This window comes from Ursus arctos, unplaced genomic scaffold, assembly GCF_023065955.2.
Source record: "Ursus arctos isolate Adak ecotype North America unplaced genomic scaffold, UrsArc2.0 scaffold_16, whole genome shotgun sequence".
NCBI classification, from domain to species: Eukaryota; Metazoa; Chordata; class Mammalia; order Carnivora; family Ursidae; genus Ursus; species Ursus arctos.
Genome location: NW_026622830.1, coordinates 25,600,916 through 25,619,819, shown reverse-complemented (window position 1 = coordinate 25,619,819; position 18,904 = coordinate 25,600,916). Strand labels below are relative to the sequence as shown.

Sequence of the window (18,904 nt, the reverse complement as noted above, 5' to 3'; positions counted from 1 at the left end):
TCTTCTCCCACCAGGCTGTGAAGCTCACCAGCTCTCGAACCCAGCTACCTTATGAATACTACTCGCTGCCCTTCTGCCAGCCCAGTAAAATAACCTACAAGGCAGAGAACCTGGGTAAGTTCTCCTCTCTCGCTGTCAGCCTGTCCCCGAGGGGAAGCCGCATCTTTACATGGCGATGGCAGCAGTTAACCCTGACGTCACTGTGTGCTGCACACATAGCAGCTTATTCAAGCCTCATAACAGCCCTGGGAGGCAGTTGCTGTTTTTATACCCATTTTACAGGTTCAGTGACTTGCCTCTGGTTATATTTTTAATTGACGGCTAACTTGGGCGTGGAGTCCACGTAGTCGAACTTCAGCGTTGCAGCCTTTGGCTACTGCTCAGACCAGCTCTCCCTTGATTTCTCTTTCATGGCTTCTGCAACCTACTCTGCTTTTAATTAGGAGAGCGAGTGGTTACCTCTGGCCCTAAAGGAAGCAGAGACATCACCATGGTTCTTGCTAAGTGACTGTGCAAGACTTGCCTCAAATAATGTGTGAAGCACCCAGCGCGGTGTCTGGCATATGTGTTCCATAAATAGTAGCCATTTTATTCTAATTCAGATAATTCTCCGTTTGGTAGAATTTCGGGCTTAAAGCAAAAGACATTCGGAAGCCTCTATTCCCTACACGATTGTTACTACTTACCCTGTGCCCATCTTGGTGTTGAGTCCTGGAGATAAAAATGTGGGTAGATGCTGTCCCTGACCTCAAGGAACTTAGGAGACTTTCCTCTTAGAGCTTAGAAAGGAGGAAGGAGAGAACTGGTTCTTGAGCAGGCCTCCAAAAGGTCTGCCTTCTCTGACAGAGCTACCCCTGGCTCAGATGTTTCCAGAACCCCTAAGCTGACAAGTGTGTCTATGACCAGGTATTGGGTGTCCCAGACCAGCTGGAGGCAGGCTTGCAGTCAGCTTAACCGAAAGCAGGCAGCACCTCCCGTCTCTTCATCTTGCCCCGTAATGTTGTCTCGGGGCCGGGGCTGACTTCCCCTGACTGACTGGGCTGTTCCTCCTGCCAGTCACTTACCCTTCTTTTCCCTTTCCATACCACACCGTGTTCTGACCACCTTGTCTCTGCCTGAGAAACTGGACTTGCTTTGTCCTCTTGGTCAAAGGACCCTCAGAACATCTCCTCCCTTGCCCAGGAGCTGGTGTGGACTCGTTGGCAGCCCATGGCTCAACAGTTGGGCACACCTCGGTGTGACCCTGGGTGACCTTAACCTCTCTGAGTCTCTGCTGCATCCTCCGTGAAGCTGGGGAATGTTCTGCCTCACAGAAGTGGAAACTTTTATGTACAGAAGTTACCTTGCTGTATTGTATCTCATTCTGTCTTTGTGGAGTGCCTCCCTTCATGGCCTGCAGGTTCTTAGAGTGGAGGGATCATGCTTTATATTCCTCTCTCTCTCCCACTTCTGACCCAGTGTCTGACACGGTAGGATTCAGTCAATGTTAGTGTCCTACTTAAATGGAAGAGAAAATTCCTTGGTTAAATACCTGATGGATGGCAAGCCTTGTACTCTGTTCTCATCATCACCACCATTAATACTTACGGGGCTCTCGTTGTGAGCCAGGTGCTGTTCTAGGCACTTCTGTGCTTTAACTTCGTTAATTCTCACAACAGCTCTACAAAGTAGGTCTTTTTACCATCCCCTCAACGTCGGGAAGGGAAGTGAGGCGAAGGAGGTATAAGGTCTAATTCCTTGTCCCAGTCACTCACCAATATGATTGCTCCCATTTCGTAGTAGCGGGAACGGCAGCATCAGGGGTTTAAGACTTGCTCCACAGGTCACATGGCTAGTAGGTAGAGAAAGTGACATATTACCCAGGGTTTTTCTTAACTCTAAAGACAGAATTCTTTCTGTTGTCCAGACCGCCTTCTCCAGAGGTTGATTTGGGCTGAGGGCAGAGCTCGTGGAGCTCTGTACCATGGCGTGTGTGGGAGTGTCTGAGGCAGACATACTGGGCCACAGCCTCAGACTCTCTTACAGGGTCCACATTCCTAGCTTGTTGCTCATTTAGTCTGGCCGGCGATCTGTTCCAGCTATAAAAAGTTAAAAGGAACGTTTGCGTATTAGAGATGAGCCGTTCCAGACCAGCATGCCTTGTTTCTTGGTGTAAATTTAATTTCTAAATATCAAGGAGAGATACCTGCTTACTTGGTCTACAGCCTTGTTCCTCTCTGTGTGTGTTCTTCCTTTCCTCAAGTAAGCTCCTTGTAGACTAAGAAGTGGGCATTAGGGCTTGGTGTGGAGGAAGGAGCCCAAGAGCTTAGCACTACGACAGTCCCCTCGTGTGGTCATGGGCAAGTCACCATCCCTCTCTGCTTCTAGTGTCGTCTTCCGTGAAATGAAGAAGGGGACCCGAATCGTTTCCACAGCAGACCGTGCAGATGTCCTACTGGCATCCTTGCTTTCCACTGGCCAGTCCGCCCCTGGGTTTTGTAGACTCGGCTGCGTTACTCAGCTTCTAAAATGGGGGGAAGGGGAGCCCCTCGTCTCCCTCTCCCTCTCCCCTGAGTGCCTCGTCCACACCTTCCAAGGCTGCTGCTTTGCCCAAGGGTGCAGTTAGCACCCTGCCACTTAACTGCTCGTACGCCAGCAGCTCACAACTTCTGTCCGCAGCCCTGACCTGTCCTTGGAGCCTGGAATTTGGGTGTCTAATTGCCTGCTTGACGTATCCAAACCGAAAAAATGCCTTCCTCTAAATTTGCTCCTCTTTCTGTTTTCCCACCTAGCACCCTATTGTAGAAACCTCAGTCTCCCACCACTGCTCACTCGTCCTGCCCCCGCTCAGTGGCTCCTGAATCCACATGCTGGCTTCACCCTCAGCACCGCCCAGTCCGGCCACCGTCCTCACTCACTTGCATGACTGAGTGGCATCGCCCCAGCCAGTCCCTTGCATCTTCTGTGTTTTCTTCACGAAACAGCCAGAGTGATCTTTCTGTCATCAGAATCAGATCATGTCTTCCTCCATCCCTGTTAGAAACCCTTCACGGGGGGCGCTGGGTGGCACAGCGGTTGGGCGTCTGCCTTCGGCTCAGGGCCTGATCCCGGCGTTGTGGGATCGAGCCCCATGTCAGGCTCGTCCACTGGGAGCCTGCTTCTTCCTCTCCCACTCCCCCTGCTTGTGTTCCCTCTCTCACTGGCTGTCTCTATCTCTGTCAAATAAATAAATAAAATCTTTAAAAAAAAAAAAAAAGAAACCCTTCACGGGCTTTTCTTGCTCTCTGGATAAAGATCAGACTTCCAACACGGCCCACAGGCCCCGAGGTCCGGCTCCAGCCCATTTCTTGGGCTCAACTTAAGTCACTTTCCCCTTGCTCTCTGCGTCGCAACCACACAGGCCTCTCCAGCTCGGCACACATCTCCCACCCCCCAGGAGTTTTTGCACGTCCTGTTCCTTCTGTCTAGAATGTTCTTCCTCTGTGTCTTTACGTAGTCAATGCCCCTCTTCCTTTAGAGCTCACGTCAGACATCATTTCCTCAGAGAAACTTTCCTAGACCTGCTCCCCGGGTCTAGAGCAGGTTCCTCCTGTTACGTGATGATTCCACCAAGTCTGTCTTCCCTAGACCATAAGCTCCGTGAGTTTGTTCAGCATCGCATCCTCAGGGCCCAGCCCATAAGCAGTACCAGGTAGACGCTGGGAGTGAGTGAATAGATGAAGGGATGACTGACTAGGCAGAGAGCGCCGTGTCCAGGCAGGTCCCTGCTGGTAAGCCCGTGTGGGACCCCGTGTGTGTGCAGGTGCTAGTCCCGCCTGTTGGCTTTGGTCAGTCTTCAGCCTGCCCCGGCTTCCCCATCATCCCGGTAGAGTCGTTGGAAGAGCTCAGGATGACGGTGCCGTTGGCTGTCGTTGGCAGCCCTGAGCTCCGCGCCTACACGCCTGGCGCCCGGCCGCTCTGAGGCGGTAGGCTTGCAGCGACTGTGCCAGTTCATTAAGTAAGAACCTGTTTTGGCTAAAAATCTCAGGCGCTGGATTTTACCCCACCTCCCTCCCTGCCTGAAGTGGGATCTGAAAACACAGAAATCAATGGGAACCACTGTCTGTCCTTAAAGAGCTCATAGTCACGGTGGCAAGCACTTAATACGGCAGCGCACGGTGCAAAGTCACATGGTCAGCATGTGAGAAGGTGCAGAGGCGATGCTGACAGTAAAGCTCGTATTTGTTGCCGGCATGCTCTGTGCCTCACGCTTGATTTACTGGGAGCCTGTGAGATGGCTACTGTCATTATCCCCATTTTACAGATACAGAAATTGAGGCTCACTGAGGTTACATAACTTACCAAGACTGCTAAGATAGTAAGCGGCAGAGCCAGGGCTCAGTAGCCGGTCCTGTCTTCACCGCTGTATGGCACTGCCTCTACACAGAGGGGAGCCAGTGGAGAGAGTGACAGGCTCGGCCGAAGAGGTCAGGAAGGGCTTCCCGGAGGGTGAAGCTGGGTTCGCAGGGTGAGGGGGAGCTTCCCAGGAACGTGGGCGAGAAGTGGCACATGAGGCGCAGAGGCATATTTGATGGGCCCTGTAGAGTCTGGTGGCGGTGTCACAGAGGGGGCGGAGAGGGTGACAGGTGGGAGTCGGAGGGGCCAGCTCTCTCCAGGTAGGGTAGAGCACTGAGTGCCAGGCTGCAGAACTGCCCTTCGAGTCAGCAATGTCTCCACGATTCTGCTGACCTCAGCAACCTCAGGGCTGAAGCTCTGAGATCCATGTGTCTCTCTTACGGCAGGAGAGGTGCTGAGAGGGGACCGGATTGTCAACACCCCTTTCCAGGTGCTAATGAACAGCGAAAAGAAGTGTGAGGTTCTGTGCAGTCAGTCCAGCAAGCCCGTGACCCTGACCGTGGAACAGAGCCGGCTTGTGGCCGAGCGGATCACGGAAGACTACTATGTCCACCTGTAAGTTGTCCTCGGCTCCCTGCCGGCCCCCGAGTTGGTGTGGGGTGGGACACAGGTGGGAGAGGCAGTCCAGGGGGACTGAGCGGGGCCTTGGGTTTCCAGCATTGCCGACAACCTGCCTGTGGCCACCCGGCTGGAGCTCTACTCCAACCGCGAAGGAGATGACAAGAAGAAGGAAAAAGATGTGCAGTTTGAACACGGCTACCGGCTCGGCTTCACGGATGTCAACAAGGTAGAGTGTCTCGGCGTGCTCGAAGGGCTGGGGGAGTTTCCCCTGGTAAGTCACCAGCCCTTGGGGCCACGGGGAAGGGGGGAATATTTAGCTCTAGGTTTATAACAAAAGGTGGGCTGGCCAAGGCAGGTTTCTCCTGGTGGCCCTGGGCGTGGTCTGTGGGAGTCTGTTCTTCGGGCAAGACTGGCAGATGCTACACAGGAAGTGGAAGGCACAGTCCCTGAAAAGTCAGATTCCATATTTATAAGATTAAAACAAAAAACAAAAAAAGACGGAATGTCAACAGTACGTAGGAGAGAGGGCTAGATAGGCTAGTGGTCAAGAGTATGCTGGCCCCCTGGGGGTTGGTTCCTGCCTCCACCACCCACTAGTTGTTGAGTGACCTTGAGCCTACCTGTTTCCTCTCCGAGGCTTTGATTCCTCATCTGTAACGTGTATGCAGTGTCCACAGCGGCCCTTAGGGCTTGTTACGCAGAGTAAAGGAGATGATTTGTGTGTCTACTATTTTATAGCCAGCCTCGGAGAGATATGCTAGTAATGGCACTGACAGTAACAGTGATTCTCCTGTCTTTCTGATTTTCTAAACTGAACACCTTCTACGTAGGAAATAAAGGACAAACCATTTCTTTTGAGGCATAGCCCCTGACCTCAAAGGGCTTCCAGTCCCAGCTGGGAAGAGAACTGACCATGTAGGACCCTGCATCCTAGGTCCCAGTTGCCATCACTGATGTGCTAGTGCCGTGACAGTCAATGCCAGCAGAGCTCAGAAGAGCTTGTTGTGCATTCGGGTTGTCATGGAGGAGGTGGGCCTTGAAAAATAGGGAGGCTTGAGTTGAGTGGAGTCAGGGGTGGCATTCTAGCCAGAGTGAATGCCAGGGACAGAGCTGCAGTATGGAAACTGTTCATGGGGCAAGGAAGGGCTGGGGGAGACCAGGTAAACTCGATGTCTGACAACATGCAAAAAGGCCGTGAATGCCAGGCCTAAGGGATCTGGGCTTTTATCTAGTAAGCTCCCGGGAGCCCTGGAGGGTTTCTGAGTGGGGAGTGCTGTGAGAGTGTTTTTGGCAGGTTGAAACAGCTGAGTCTGCTGGACGAGGGGAAGGACTGGGATGATTTTCTGGTTGTTTCTTGACTACTAGGTATTTTGTTCTCTCCATTGCTGTTTTAGATTTACCTGCACAATCACCTCTCGTTCATTCTTTACTACCACCGGGAAGACCTGGAAGAGGACCAGGAGCACACGTACCGCGTCGTCCGCTTCGAGGTGATTCCCCAGAGCATCAGGCTGGAGGGTGAGTGGGGAGGTATGACCAGAGGGGCAGGGCTGGATGGGCCTGGGCTTTCACACCCAGGGTCTTCTCACACTTGATTCTGGGATGGCTGATAGGCCACAGTGTGGCATAATGGCCCAACCAGGGTAGGATCACTGCATTCCCATGAGAGAAGGTGGGGAGCAAGGGGAGAGCTGACATCTGTTGTGTCCTGGCCTGGCACCTTCCCCGTTTACCACCCCCCGCAACCCCTGGAAGTGTGTGGTGATTATAGATGAGGAACTGGAGACTCAGAGAGGTTAGGGACTTGGCCAAGAACAAACAGCGACTAGGATTTGGCTGGGCCTCTCAGAAGAGCCAGCCAGCTTCCCCTGGGCTGAAGAACAAGGGGCAGGGATGCAGACAGAGTGGTCAGGCAGTGGGTTTCCGTGTTTGTCTTCCTCTGTGTAAGTGATTGGGAGAGACGAAAATTGGTCCAGGGTCAACAGTTGTGCGGGGATCTGAGAGCCCAGCCCGATAGCCCTGATAGGAGCTGGTCTGGCTTCTCACCTGTCCACCCTTGCTCACCCCTGGGCACACTTCAGTTTAGCAGTTTAGCTTGGCCTTTGTCCACAGCGTTGATGGGTTTCTGGCTTTTTTTTTTTTCTTTTTAAAGCTGTGGAACCTAGTTTTCAAACAAAATCATAGCCAAAAATCTCACAGAAGACATAGATCCTGTGCTTTCAGAGCACTGTACTGCCTCTCCTCCTGGTGAGTGCTGTGAGCACAGCTTTACGTTTATTGTGTGATAATTTTGACATCATCTCTCCCCTCGACCATTTCCTCGAGTTTAGAGACTCTGTCTCCTTTCTCACCATTTTCTGTCCAGCAGAGTACTGGGCACAGAGTAGGTGCTTCTTATATGGTGGTTGGTTGAATGGATGGACAGATCACAAGATGAACGGAGGAGCAAATGAAGAAAGAAGCATCTGAGTGATTGAGTTAACTGATGTGCTGGGACTTTGGGGACCGGGTGAATGAGTAAACATGATAGCAGGACTCGGGGGTGTTCTTCCTGTTCAGCGGGGCTGATTGAGTAAATACATGAATGCTTGAATTGAGTGAAGAGAGATCACATGAGGGACTTGGACCCCCTCCTCTACACCCAGCAGCCCCAAAGGCTCTTAGGAAGGTCAGGGCTCTGGGGAGGAAGTTTTACAACTCTGTTGCCTGCACTCAGACCCTGGGTCCCAGCAGCAGGCAACCCCTGAGGGCAAACCCCCCCCCCCCCGAACAGCCCTGGGTAGTGGCACGGGTCCCCACAGGAACATACTGAGTCTCTGTCTCTCACAGACATCAAAGCAGATGAGAAGAGTTCGTGCACCCTGCCTGAGGGTACCAACTCCTCGCCCCAAGAAATTGACCCCAGCAAGGAGAATCAGCTGTATTTCACCTACTCTGTACACTGGGAGGTGAGAAGGGGCTGGAGCCCACGGCAGGGGAGGAGGGTTCTAGTCTGGGCAGGAGTTACCTAGCAAGAGGCCCGACTCCAAGCGCTTCGGTTCCACCCTTCTTCCTCCCCCTCCAGGAAAGTGACATCAAGTGGGCCTCTCGCTGGGATACTTATCTGACCATGAGTGACGTGCAGATCCACTGGTTTTCTATCATTAACTCTGTCGTGGTGGTCTTCTTCCTATCAGGTGAGACATCTGTGGGATGGGAGGTGGAGAGGAGGGGTGACAGATGAAGGTCTGAGGCATCACATGACTTAAGGGTGCCCTCGGGGCCAAGTGTAGGTCAGAAACAGACCTCAGGGTCTGTGCTAGCATCAGGTATGCAAAGGTGAACAAGATTTAGTCTCTGCTCTGGAGAGCTCCCTAGGGAAAGACAGATACATCTCTCCGTGCACACCTTCACTGACTCATTCAGCCCGATTTCGTCGTTGCCTGTTCTGTGCAAGTGCTGGGCCACCTGCTGGGGATGTGGTGTTGAGCGAGCCCAGCCCCTCACCGTCTGTTCTGGTGGTGGGAGAGACAAGCAGAGAAGTGGTTGAGTCCGGATAGGGTAAGTGCTGTGGAGCAGATAAACAGGGTGACCAGATACACAGCTCTCGTGAAAGGATGAAGGCTGCTTGAGAGAAGACCTCTCTGAATCGGGGGGAGCCACCATTCAGAGACCCAGGGAAAGACTGGTCCAGCAAAGGCCATGGCCCTGCAGTGGGACGAGCTTGGTGAGAAACCGGCTGGCGAGCCAGGGGGAGGGTAGTGGGCAGAGGTGGATGAAACCGATCATTGCAGTATCATGGGAAGTAGAGCTCATGCTAGCGGCTCTTTATTAGACATTTACTGAGGGGCCAGCTGCTGTCTTAGTAAGCACTTTATAAATCTCTTGATCCTTCAAGTTCTGTGAGCCAAGCCTAAAACGTTTAAGTTAGCTTGAGGTCATACAGCCATTGTCTTAACCACTATTACTATCTGCCTGGAGGGGAGACAGGGTGCTGTGGAGGTACAAGTGGGGGGGCCTCTGAACCACTGGGGTGTTGAAAGGTGAATATGCCTGGGGTAAGTCTTGAAGTGGGAGCGGGCGTCAGGGCAAAGGGAACAGGAAGCAGCCCTGGTAGAGGCACGGAGGCTGTGAACTGGTGACAGAATAACAGGCAAGCAGGGGCAGCGGGGGAGGTAAGCACGGGAGGAAGCGAGGCTGCAGAGGTCAGGAGGACAAGACATGGAGGTGCCGGGACGCTGTTCTCCCTGGAGTACAAAGTAGTGTCCCTTGATTGCCCAAACGCATCCCGGTGGCTTTTTCCTTCCCCTACCAGGGGAGTGACCCTCTGTGTGCCCCTCTCTGTATAGCCGGGCTGGAGCTCTGCTTGGCAGAGGGCCTGAGGCAGCTGCCTGGCCACCGCCCACTGGAGGAGGCCACTCCTGCCAGCCGTCACTCAGCCAAGCACGAGGCCCAGGAGGGCACGCAGCCCAGGAGACTCCGCTGGCAGTGCTCACGCCTCTCTCCCCACGCTGTTCGTTTCAGGCATCCTCAGCATGATCATCATCCGGACCCTCCGGAAGGACATCGCCAACTACAACAAGGAGGATGACATTGTACGAGGTCTTGGCTGGGGGGTGGACTTGGAGAGGGAGGGCAGACTAGCAGTCGCGTTCTGGGCCTACCAGACTGAAGGTCAGGGAGTGAGGTGTGTGTGTGTGTTTCATAGAGTAGTTTGAAAAGGAAAAAATAATGTGTAATGACCCAAAACGATAGGGATTAGTGTTCTGAGTTCTAAGCTTAAAAGCAATGGGAGAAATCACAGAAAGAAAACTTAATGAATATGACATTTGAAATCTGAAAACTGGGGGTGCCTGGCTGGCTCAGTCAAGTAGAGCACGCAGCTCTTAATCTTAGGGTTGTGAGTTCAAGCCCTATCTTGGGTGTGGGGCCTATTAAAAAAAAAAAATCTAAAAACTGTTCTGCGTGTCAGAATATATAGACAAAACAGAAAAGTGCCAAACAGTACTTGCAACAAACCTGAAAAAAGAGGCAATAGTTAAAAGAATTGGTTTTTAAAACTCCCAAAATCTCTAATCTGAGAATGAACAAAAAATTTACTGACTAGGAACTATACATGGCTAGTAAACGTGTGAAAAACAATTTTTACCTCAGGGATGGCTATCCCCCCCCATACAGATTCACACAATTATGAGAAGACAGTTTTGGACCTTCACATCAGTCCAAGTGTGTTTTCATATAGTAGTCATTGGCAGCAAGGTTGATGTGAGCTAAGCACTTTTCCATGCCACCCATGCAAGTATAAATTGGTAGTTTTCTGAAAAGTTATGTGTTGGCTGTACACACCATGAACTATAAAATAGTTAACTTGCCTTGACCCAGTAATTCTTCTAGAATTTTCTGAAGAAAGCCATCTAAACCACAAAGACTTGGTGTAGAAATATTTATTATCGCTTTATTTATAATTTAAATGAACTGGATGTAGCTTAATATTCCATAATAATGGATTGGTTGTGTTATGGTGCAGTTATACAATGGAAAGTTACACAGACATTAAAATACTAATTGCAAAGAGTACTTATTGGAGATGAGGAAATGCTCATGATCAAACATCACCTGAAAATAACAAAGTACGCGGTAAATAGGGTCTGGTTCCAGTTTTAGTGTTTAAAAATTATATATACATATACACACACACACACATACACACACACACACATACACACACACACACACATAAAGTGGTAAAGGAAATGCATCGAAACAGTGGTATCATTAAATGCCAGGAGTATAAATTATTGTATTTTGTATGTTTTTCTGGGTTTTTAAAAATTTTTTGAATGTTTTCTTATGAGTTTTAGACTTTTGTTCAGTCTTTCCGGATTTTTAAGAAATTATCTACTATAAACATTTATTACTTTTCATTCATTTGAATAGCATGCCATGTGCTAAAAAATTTTTTTTCACTTTTTTATTACATAAGAGCACATATTACTTTCATAATCAGTTAAAAAAAATGCTTCTAAATTTCACCACTCAAAAACTCTCAGAGTTAACATTTCAGTGTGTTGATGTTTACATTATTTTTCCATGTACGAGGCTTGTGGAATCTGGGGAGGAGGTTTGCCTTTTATGCAGCTGTAAGCCTCGTGCGTGTGCCCTCCTTTTCCATGCGACACTTCTCTGAGGAGTACTATCTCATGTCACTCACAATCCTGTCAGAGTGGAGGCTGCTTGACCGCTGAGGGACCCTCAGCCCTGGTCAGGGGGCGTGGGTCCCTGCCGGACTGCCTCCTCTGAACCCCAAGAAGCAGCCTCACTTCTGACCCTTTGCTGCAGGAAGACACCATGGAAGAGTCTGGGTGGAAGCTGGTGCACGGTGATGTCTTCAGGCCCCCCCAGTATCCCATGATCCTCAGCTCCCTCCTGGGCTCAGGCATTCAGCTCTTCTGTATGATCCTCATCGTCATCTGTGAGTGGGCCTGGGGGGACTGGGGGTGGGGTCCTGTCACCAGAGAGCACAGGCCTGAGTCTGAGAGAGGAGTGGCCGCCCCCCCCCCCCGCCCCCGGAGAATGGGGCAAGTCGGCATTACTGAGCCAGACAGGGTCGTCCATGGCAGCAGGAAGGCTGGCTCCTCTCAGCACTGGGCTCTGGTGGTTTGCTGCCCCCTCAGAGCTCTCCGGCTCCATGGATCACCTGCCACGTCCACTCCGTCAGCAAAGCCACACGTCAGTGCTGTGAGGTTGGCCTCCCGCAGCAGTCAGGCGTTAAGTGACTTATGCAAGTCAACACCAGGATTGGGAGGGGAATCAGGTCTTTTCTCAGAAAACAACCCCCCAAAATCCTAATATATAGTCATTATAGACCGTTCTGAGTCAGTCTGCCTAAAAAAAATTTTTTTTACCATATTAACTACTTTTTAATTGACATATAACACTGTGTAAGTTTAAGGTGTACAGCTGTATGTATCCGTTGTGAAGTGATTGCCACAGTAAGCTTAGTTAGCATTCGTCACCGCACATAGTGACATAATTAAGATCTAATCGCTTAGCAGCTGATCTGCCTAAGTTTGTATCTCAGGTTCATGCCTCTAAGCTTTGTGACTTTGGACAACTGACTTAACCTCTGCGAACCTCAGTTTCCTCGTTTGAGAAATGGATAACCGGCCTCCACGTCGTAGGGCTGATAAGGCAGATGCAGTGAGCTGGCATTCATAATGCTCTCAGCTCGGCCAGGCTGGTTGCAAGGGGCCTGTGGGCTGGAAGCTGCCGTGAAGATGGGGCCAGCCAGCGGCCAGCAGCGGCTGCTCCCCAGTGAACCCCAGCTAAGACCAGTCTTCTGTAGAGAGCAAGGGAGTATGCTGTCAGGAAGGCCAAGGGAGAAGGAAGCCTCATCTAGCCTCATCTGCCCTGGGCCCCTGGCCGTCAGCCGCCCTGACTGTTTCTCTTCTCCCCCGCCCTCCACAGTCGTGGCCATGCTCGGGATGCTGTCACCCTCCAGCCGGGGAGCTCTCATGACCACAGCCTGCTTCCTCTTCATGTTCATGGGGTAGGTGTGTCTGCGTGGACTCCGGGGCTGGCACAGGCGGCCTGCCCTCCAGCTAACAAGTCCCCTCCATTTGGATCCCTACCATTTCCCCACAGGGTGTTTGGTGGATTTTCTGCTGGCCGTCTGTACCGTACTCTGAAAGGCCATCGGTGGAAGAAAGGAGCCTTCTGTGTAAGTGTCCTCACCTCCTCCCAGTGATGGCGTGGAGCTGAGAAGCTCCTTCCTGGGCTCCTCAGCAGCGTAGGCAGTCTGTGGTGGGGATTAGGACCAGAGGCAGAGCAGCAGTGTGATAGAGTGGGGGGAACACACACCCAAGCGTAGGGAACACTGGGTTCTCACCACAGGCACCTTGGGACCTCTGAGGGCCCCTGCTGCTGCATCCATAAGAAGAGGGGGTTGAATTTAGGTGATTTTTAGCCTACCTTGTCCGACGGCTCAAACAAGGGAAGAAATAGAAGATTCAGAATAACAAGATTTGATACCAAGCCCCGGTGTCCAAGTTTAAGGCCAAAAACTGATCAGCAGGGCTGCTGGGAGGACACCCTGCCCAGTGGAGTAGAGGGAACTACGTGCCAGGGGAGAAGAGGCCAGGCCCATGTTGCCTTCAGCCCGTCTTTGGATTTTGGTGCCTCCATTTCCTCTTCAGAAAGGACAGCTCCTGCCCTTCTCTGTCCTGCTGGTGGTCAGGAGAGTTTTGGGCAGCAGAACAGACCAAAGAAACTGGCGGATGCCTGGAACTTGACCCTACCTCCCAGGGAGCCCTGAGCCCCTCTCCCAGACAAGCGAGGCCCCTCAGGCCCCGGGAAACCCCTGGTGCCAGACTCGAAGAAGCCTGTAGTCCAGCGTTCTGAAACCATTCTCACTGTCAAAAGCCCCAGGGCAGCCCAGGCTCTCTCAGCTCTGGCTGCCACACCCCTGGCACAGAGTAAGCCCTCGCTGTAGAAGAGCTGCAAAGGTGACTATTCTGGAAGAATCAAAGGTCCTGAATTGTTGATGCATTGAGCACTTTCCTCAGGCCACTGTGTGCTGAGAGCCGGGGACCTACAGAGGTGTGGAACCCAGGCAACTCCTTGTGCAACTCTTCCCTGGGGGGCCTCCCACAGATACCCCAGGACCTCCCTCTGCAGGCCCCACGCCATACGCCACCTCTCTGCCCCGCACCTGCTCCTTGCATCCGGTGGCAGCATCATTCACCTGGACCCCAGGCCAGGCCGCTGGGTTGCTTCCTTACCGCCTATTCCCTTCTGCCCACCTCCTTTCAGACAGCAAGTGTTAAGGGTTTTCCCACCAAATAGTCCATGAGTTCCCTCCGAGCTCCAGCTCTGGCTCTAGAGCTCTTGCCCAGGTTTTGGGCATTTTTGTCCCTCACCTAGACCCTTGACTGTCCTAGGCGTCCCTGGTGTCCCTGTGAGATTCTGACCCTTCCCTGGTGCTCTGCCTCCGCCCACGGTGGGCGTGTGCTGTGGCCCTCAGCGATGCGGAGACTGCACTGCCCCGCTCTCCTCCAGCCCCTGTCTTCCCCTCTGCCCGGGCACACCACTCCCTCTTAGCTCCAGCGTCACCCTCTAGAAGCCTCCTCCCCTTCTTCCCCCTTTCCAGCCCCGTGTCCTTGGCAGCCCGGAGGAGGTAGGCAGAGCCTTGTGCCTGTAAGCGGTGCCATGGAGGCGGTTCTCCATTTGTGGGTCTGTCTGCTGCACTGGAACATTCTTCCTGCTCTCACTCCCGGTATCTAGCACTATGTCTAGTCTGTACATTTCTGCTGGGAGAGCAGATGAATGCCCTGCTATCCAGCAGAGAAAAACAGAAACATGCAGGCGGGGAGGAAATGACGTTTGAGCTGGGCTTTACAGAGGAGGGTTTAAGTTGGACCGAAGCAGCCAGTGGGGTGGCCTGGGGTTCTGGAATCTCCCAGATCCCAGTCCTGGCTCTGTTCTTTCTCAGTTTCCCCATCTGTCCAGTGGGGGATGGTTACACCTGCGTCTCAGGGTTGTTGTGTGGATGGAAAGAGACTTCAGGGAAGGCCTTTGGCACCGCACGAGCACTCAGGCAGCAGGTACCCTGAGGTGTTGACCACTCTGCCTACATACCAGCCCAGGGACAGCGACGTGCAGGAGCAGCGACCAGTTACTGGGTGTGGGAGAGCTATGGGCCAAAGGTGAAATTGGCATCGGAGGTTGAGTGCCAGATTGCAGGGGGCCCCAGGCATTGTGCTCAGCGGCCCCCCTGGGTGCTCAGGCCGCCGCAGCAGCGAAGAAAGCTCCTGTAGGTCCGGGACTTTGGCTCCATGTGCCTGGGCCCCAGCCCGAGAGACTGTGATTGGATGGAATACAGGGCACTGGGTCAGGGGCTTGGCCTCTGGGGTCAGACTGCTTGTGTTTGAACCTCTGATCTCCCCTTAACTGTATGAAGTTGGGGTGTGTATTTAACATTGCTGGGCCTCAGTGTCCTCTTTTTTTCTTTTTTCTTTTTTTTTTAAAGATTTTATTTACTTGAGAGAGAGAGAGCACAGAGGGAGAGGGAGAAGCAGACTCCCCGCTGAGCAAGGAGCCCAATGCAGGGCTCGATCCCATGACCCTGGGCTCATGACCTGAGTAAAAGGCAGACACTTAACTGACTGAGCCACCCAGGCACCCCAGTGTCCTCTTCTTTAAAAGGGGATAATGATAATCCTTTCTATCCAGGCCTGTAGAGGATTAGGTGAGCCGATGTGTGCGGAGGCCAGCACCCGCCACCCCAAAGACTCACTTAAAGCTTACTCACCACTGTAGGCAATTTGGGTTGGGCCCATACATGTTTTGTAAAAGTTTTATTCTTTCACTCCTGTTCAACAAATGTTTATTGAGCAGCTACTGTGTTCTAAATGCTGGGTGTACATCAGTGAACAGGGCGGAGGGGGGGCGACACACGACGACACACTCCCCCAAGGAGCTTACAGTCTCTGGGGGTAGGCAGGCGTTGACCAGCTAACAGTACATAATTACAGACTGGGATGAGGGCAGGCAACGGGCAGTTCAGGGAGTGCTTTCTGGAAGGAATTATCCTGGAGCTGGCTCCTGAAGGACAAGGAGGGTTGAGAGCCTCTAGTCTGGGGGTCCCACTGGAGGAGGTGGCAGCTCCCTAGCCTGGTCTCCCTTGCTTCCAGACGGCAACCCTCTACCCTGGCGTGGTCTTTGGCATCTGCTTCGTTTTGAATTGCTTCATCTGGGGAAAGCACTCATCAGGAGCAGTAAGTACGGGCCAGCGGGGGGGGTGGGGTGGGGTGGGGGGAACCAGCTGTGCTCGGTCCCACTCCGGCAGGTCACTTCCTGCTGTTCTCTTCCCTTTTCTGAATCCCCGGGGTTCTGTTCCCAGCCCCAGGGCCTGAGGGCTACCCGGGGTTTCCCCCTCCCTGCCCATCCAGCTGCCCATGTCCCGGCCCTGGCCTTCCTGTGGGCTCTTGCAGACAGCTGGCCAAAGCTCACTTCTCTAAAGGGAGATTTCCACAGTCCAGGGGCCAGCTGGGGAATCTCCCTTTGCCTCCGCCAAGGGAAGGCTGCCTGGTGCGAGTGTATTGGGTCAGTATCCCAAACAAGGCTCTCCTCGTCCTGGCCCTGGCCCTTGGCACCAGCCCCCGCAGGGTGTCCTGCCCTCAGCGTGGGGATCCTGCCAGCCCCAGTCATTGCTAGTAGCTGCCCAGGACTCACTGAGTAGGACTGTGAACTGGGGCGGGGGGGTGGGCGGGGAGAGATGGGGTTTCGATCCCTCGCAGGGCTGCAGTGGAGGTGGGGCAGGCATTCACCATTCAGCCTTAGTGGATAGAGCTGCGTCCCCTCACTGCAGGTGCCGTTCGTTAGAGGCCGTCGGGTGAGGCTGGGAGTCTGGGGTGCGGGCGGGCTGGCTTCTTTGCAGCAGTCAGGGAAGTCGCCCTCAGGAAAGACAGAGTCATGCTCTTCCTCTCACTTCCTCTTTTCTACCTGTGTTCCTTCTCTCTCTTAGCATTTTCCTCCCAGTTACCAACCGCTCATGATAAACATTCATCATAGAAATTTTGGAAAGTACAGAGAAGTTGATGTAATCTTTAGTATATTTTTGTGGTCTTTTTAGCTATATTTAAAATAGAATGATGTAACTTTAAAATTATAATGAAATAGCAAACATATATATTGTGCTTACATTGGAATAACTACTGTTCTAAACCCTTTGCATATATTAATTCGCCTCTTCCAGTTTGTATGATTCTTCTAAAAACATAATAATAGAACAGGATAAAGAAGAAAATGAAAAGTCAGTTCTAACCCCTACATCCCATCTGAGGAAGTACTGTTAACTTCTGGGCACAGCCCCCTGTAGGCACATAAATTTTGGGATGCTTCTTTTAAAATGGAGTCCTGTACATACAATTTTATAACCTGCTTTTTTTACTTCGTGGTATATATATGGTGTTTTATTTTGACAAAATCGGAACCACACGATTTGTGCTCTTTTGTTTTTTCCCTTTTGCCTCCAGTTCACATACCACATAATTCTTCTTCATTCTGGCCTCATCTACCCCTCTTGTTCTCTGTCCTTCTTCGTTCTTTCCCCACTTCCTCCCTGGCCGACGAGCTCCTCTGAGAGGCCCTGGTTCCTTCTCCACTTCACAGCCCGAATGGTCCTCCATCTGCCCTCCGCTTTTCCCCGGGGCTGGCTCAGGCCCAGGAGGTTCTGGCCAGGAGCCTTGTGGGGGTGTGTCTGCAGGACCTTCCCCACCATGGTGGCCCTCCTTCTGTGGGACGCAGTGGGTCCCCTCTCCCCTGCACAGCCCCTGGGCCTTGTGCGGGGGAGCTCATGGTGCTGTGCCCACAGGTGCCCTTCCCCACCATGGTGGCCCTGCTGTGCATGTGGTTCGGGATCTCCCTGCCCCTTGTCTACCTGGGCTACTACTTCGGCTTCCGCAAGCAGCCATATGACAACCCTGTGCGCACCAACCAGATTCCCCGGCAGATCCCTGAGCAGCGGTGGTACATGAACCGATTTGTCGGGTAAGTCTCCGGCAGGGGCAGGCCAAGGACTTCTGGAGTGGGCGAGGCGGACATTGCCCTAAGCCATTTCCTTAGGACGACATGGAACGGGTCCCGTCCCCCAGGGCCGTTGTGACTGGTGCTCCGCAGCTCCCGCAGGCTCTAGTAAACTTCTTGAAAGCTCAACTGCACTCCAGGCTCCAGAGGACCAAGTTGCAGCCAGACTTGGTGTGGGCCTAGGATCCGGGACAGGGAAGGGCCGGGTGGAAAAGTGCCGGTGAGACAGGTTAAGACCATCACTTGGATCGAGGCAACTCACCCTACCTCTCTGTACCTCAGTTTCCCCGTCAATAAAATGGGGACAGTGATGCCCATCTTGCCACCCTCTCAGGAGGCTGTATTGGTACGAAAGCATGCCAGACAACTAGAGCCACCGCAGCTGCGTGAGCACTGTCCTTCGCGCCGCCTGGGAGGGGCCTGGGTCTCCTAGCGGCGTTAACGCTCCCCTTCTGCTGCAGCATTCTCATGGCCGGGATCCTGCCCTTTGGCGCCATGTTCATCGAGCTTTTCTTCATCTTCAGCGTGAGTACTGCTTCTCCCCGGGGCTGGGTGCTCCCTTGCCCCTTCACACACAGCCTCCCCCCCGCCCCACTAGCCTGGTCCACATCCCTGCACTTGGTGTTCTGCCTCTTACCACCCGTGAGATTTCAGACAGGGCCTTCCACCTTTGGGTCCCCACTCCCCACCCCGAAGTGGGGCTAACGGCCCCGCCCCTCGGGACGGCTTGGAAGGAAACATGAGGTAGGCCACGTGTATGGGGTCTGGTATGTGGGAAGCGCTCAGGAAGTAGGGGCTGCCTCAGTGACGTTGTGGCCAGAGTCCACCATTATTCATATGGCGGTCTCCGCTTTGAGTTGCAGGTTCCCCCCCCCCCCATCTTGACCTGCTACTCAGAACTCTCAGGAAAGTGGGGGGAGTGATTCCTAATCCTCAGGATCACTGTGAGGCTGGAGTGAGAATGTCTATAAAAGGCACATGCTTGGCTTTCAGGCAGCATTTGTTAAATAGTGGCTGTCGTGATGATGATGACTCCTGTCCCAGCCGTGCCAAGATGGAAGTTGGCAGAAGGGCTCCTCAGAGCCATCTGTGCCTGGCTGACCCAGCTCGGTGCCCCACTGCTCTGAGCGGTCCAGCCCTCCCTCCTGAGACCCACTTGCCCACTCAGTCCTGCCTAGGAAAAGGGTCAGAGGATGGATTGGCTGTCCCCCCCCCACTCCCCACGCACAGGAGGCCGCCTTTCTCTGTGTGACCCTGAGCCAGTCAGCAGTCTTTCTGAGCCTTGGCTTCCTCGTCCGTAAATGGCCGCATGTTCATGGGCTTACGTTTGGAGGTGCACATAAAGCCTGAAGCCCGTGCCTGGCACGTAGCCGGCTGCCCCTAACTGGAGGTGACTTCTGTGTAA

General features: G+C 52.9%; 1 protein-coding gene across 2 annotated transcripts in view; it reads left to right on the top strand.

Moving 5' to 3' along the window:
- Positions 1 to 18,904, top strand: part of TM9SF4 (transmembrane 9 superfamily member 4) — a 51,795-nt gene that overhangs the window by 26,405 nt on the left and 6,486 nt on the right. The window contains exons 3-15 of one of the 2 annotated variants that reach the window (XM_026503256.4): positions 15 to 114; positions 4,761 to 4,929; positions 5,032 to 5,161; positions 6,330 to 6,453; positions 7,765 to 7,883; positions 8,000 to 8,111; positions 9,439 to 9,509; positions 11,254 to 11,386; positions 12,382 to 12,463; positions 12,559 to 12,634; positions 15,606 to 15,689; positions 17,288 to 17,463; positions 17,961 to 18,024. In XM_026503256.4, coding sequence (XP_026359041.1) covers positions 15 to 114; positions 4,761 to 4,929; positions 5,032 to 5,161; positions 6,330 to 6,453; positions 7,765 to 7,883; positions 8,000 to 8,111; positions 9,439 to 9,509; positions 11,254 to 11,386; positions 12,382 to 12,463; positions 12,559 to 12,634; positions 15,606 to 15,689; positions 17,288 to 17,463; positions 17,961 to 18,024 — 1,440 coding nt within the window. Of the gene's footprint in view, positions 1 to 14; positions 115 to 4,760; positions 4,930 to 5,031; positions 5,162 to 6,329; positions 6,454 to 7,764; positions 7,884 to 7,999; positions 8,112 to 9,438; positions 9,510 to 11,253; positions 11,387 to 12,381; positions 12,464 to 12,558; positions 12,635 to 15,605; positions 15,690 to 17,287; positions 17,464 to 17,960; positions 18,025 to 18,904 lie in introns of those variants that run through there. The other variant, XM_057312601.1, reaches the window with a different exon arrangement.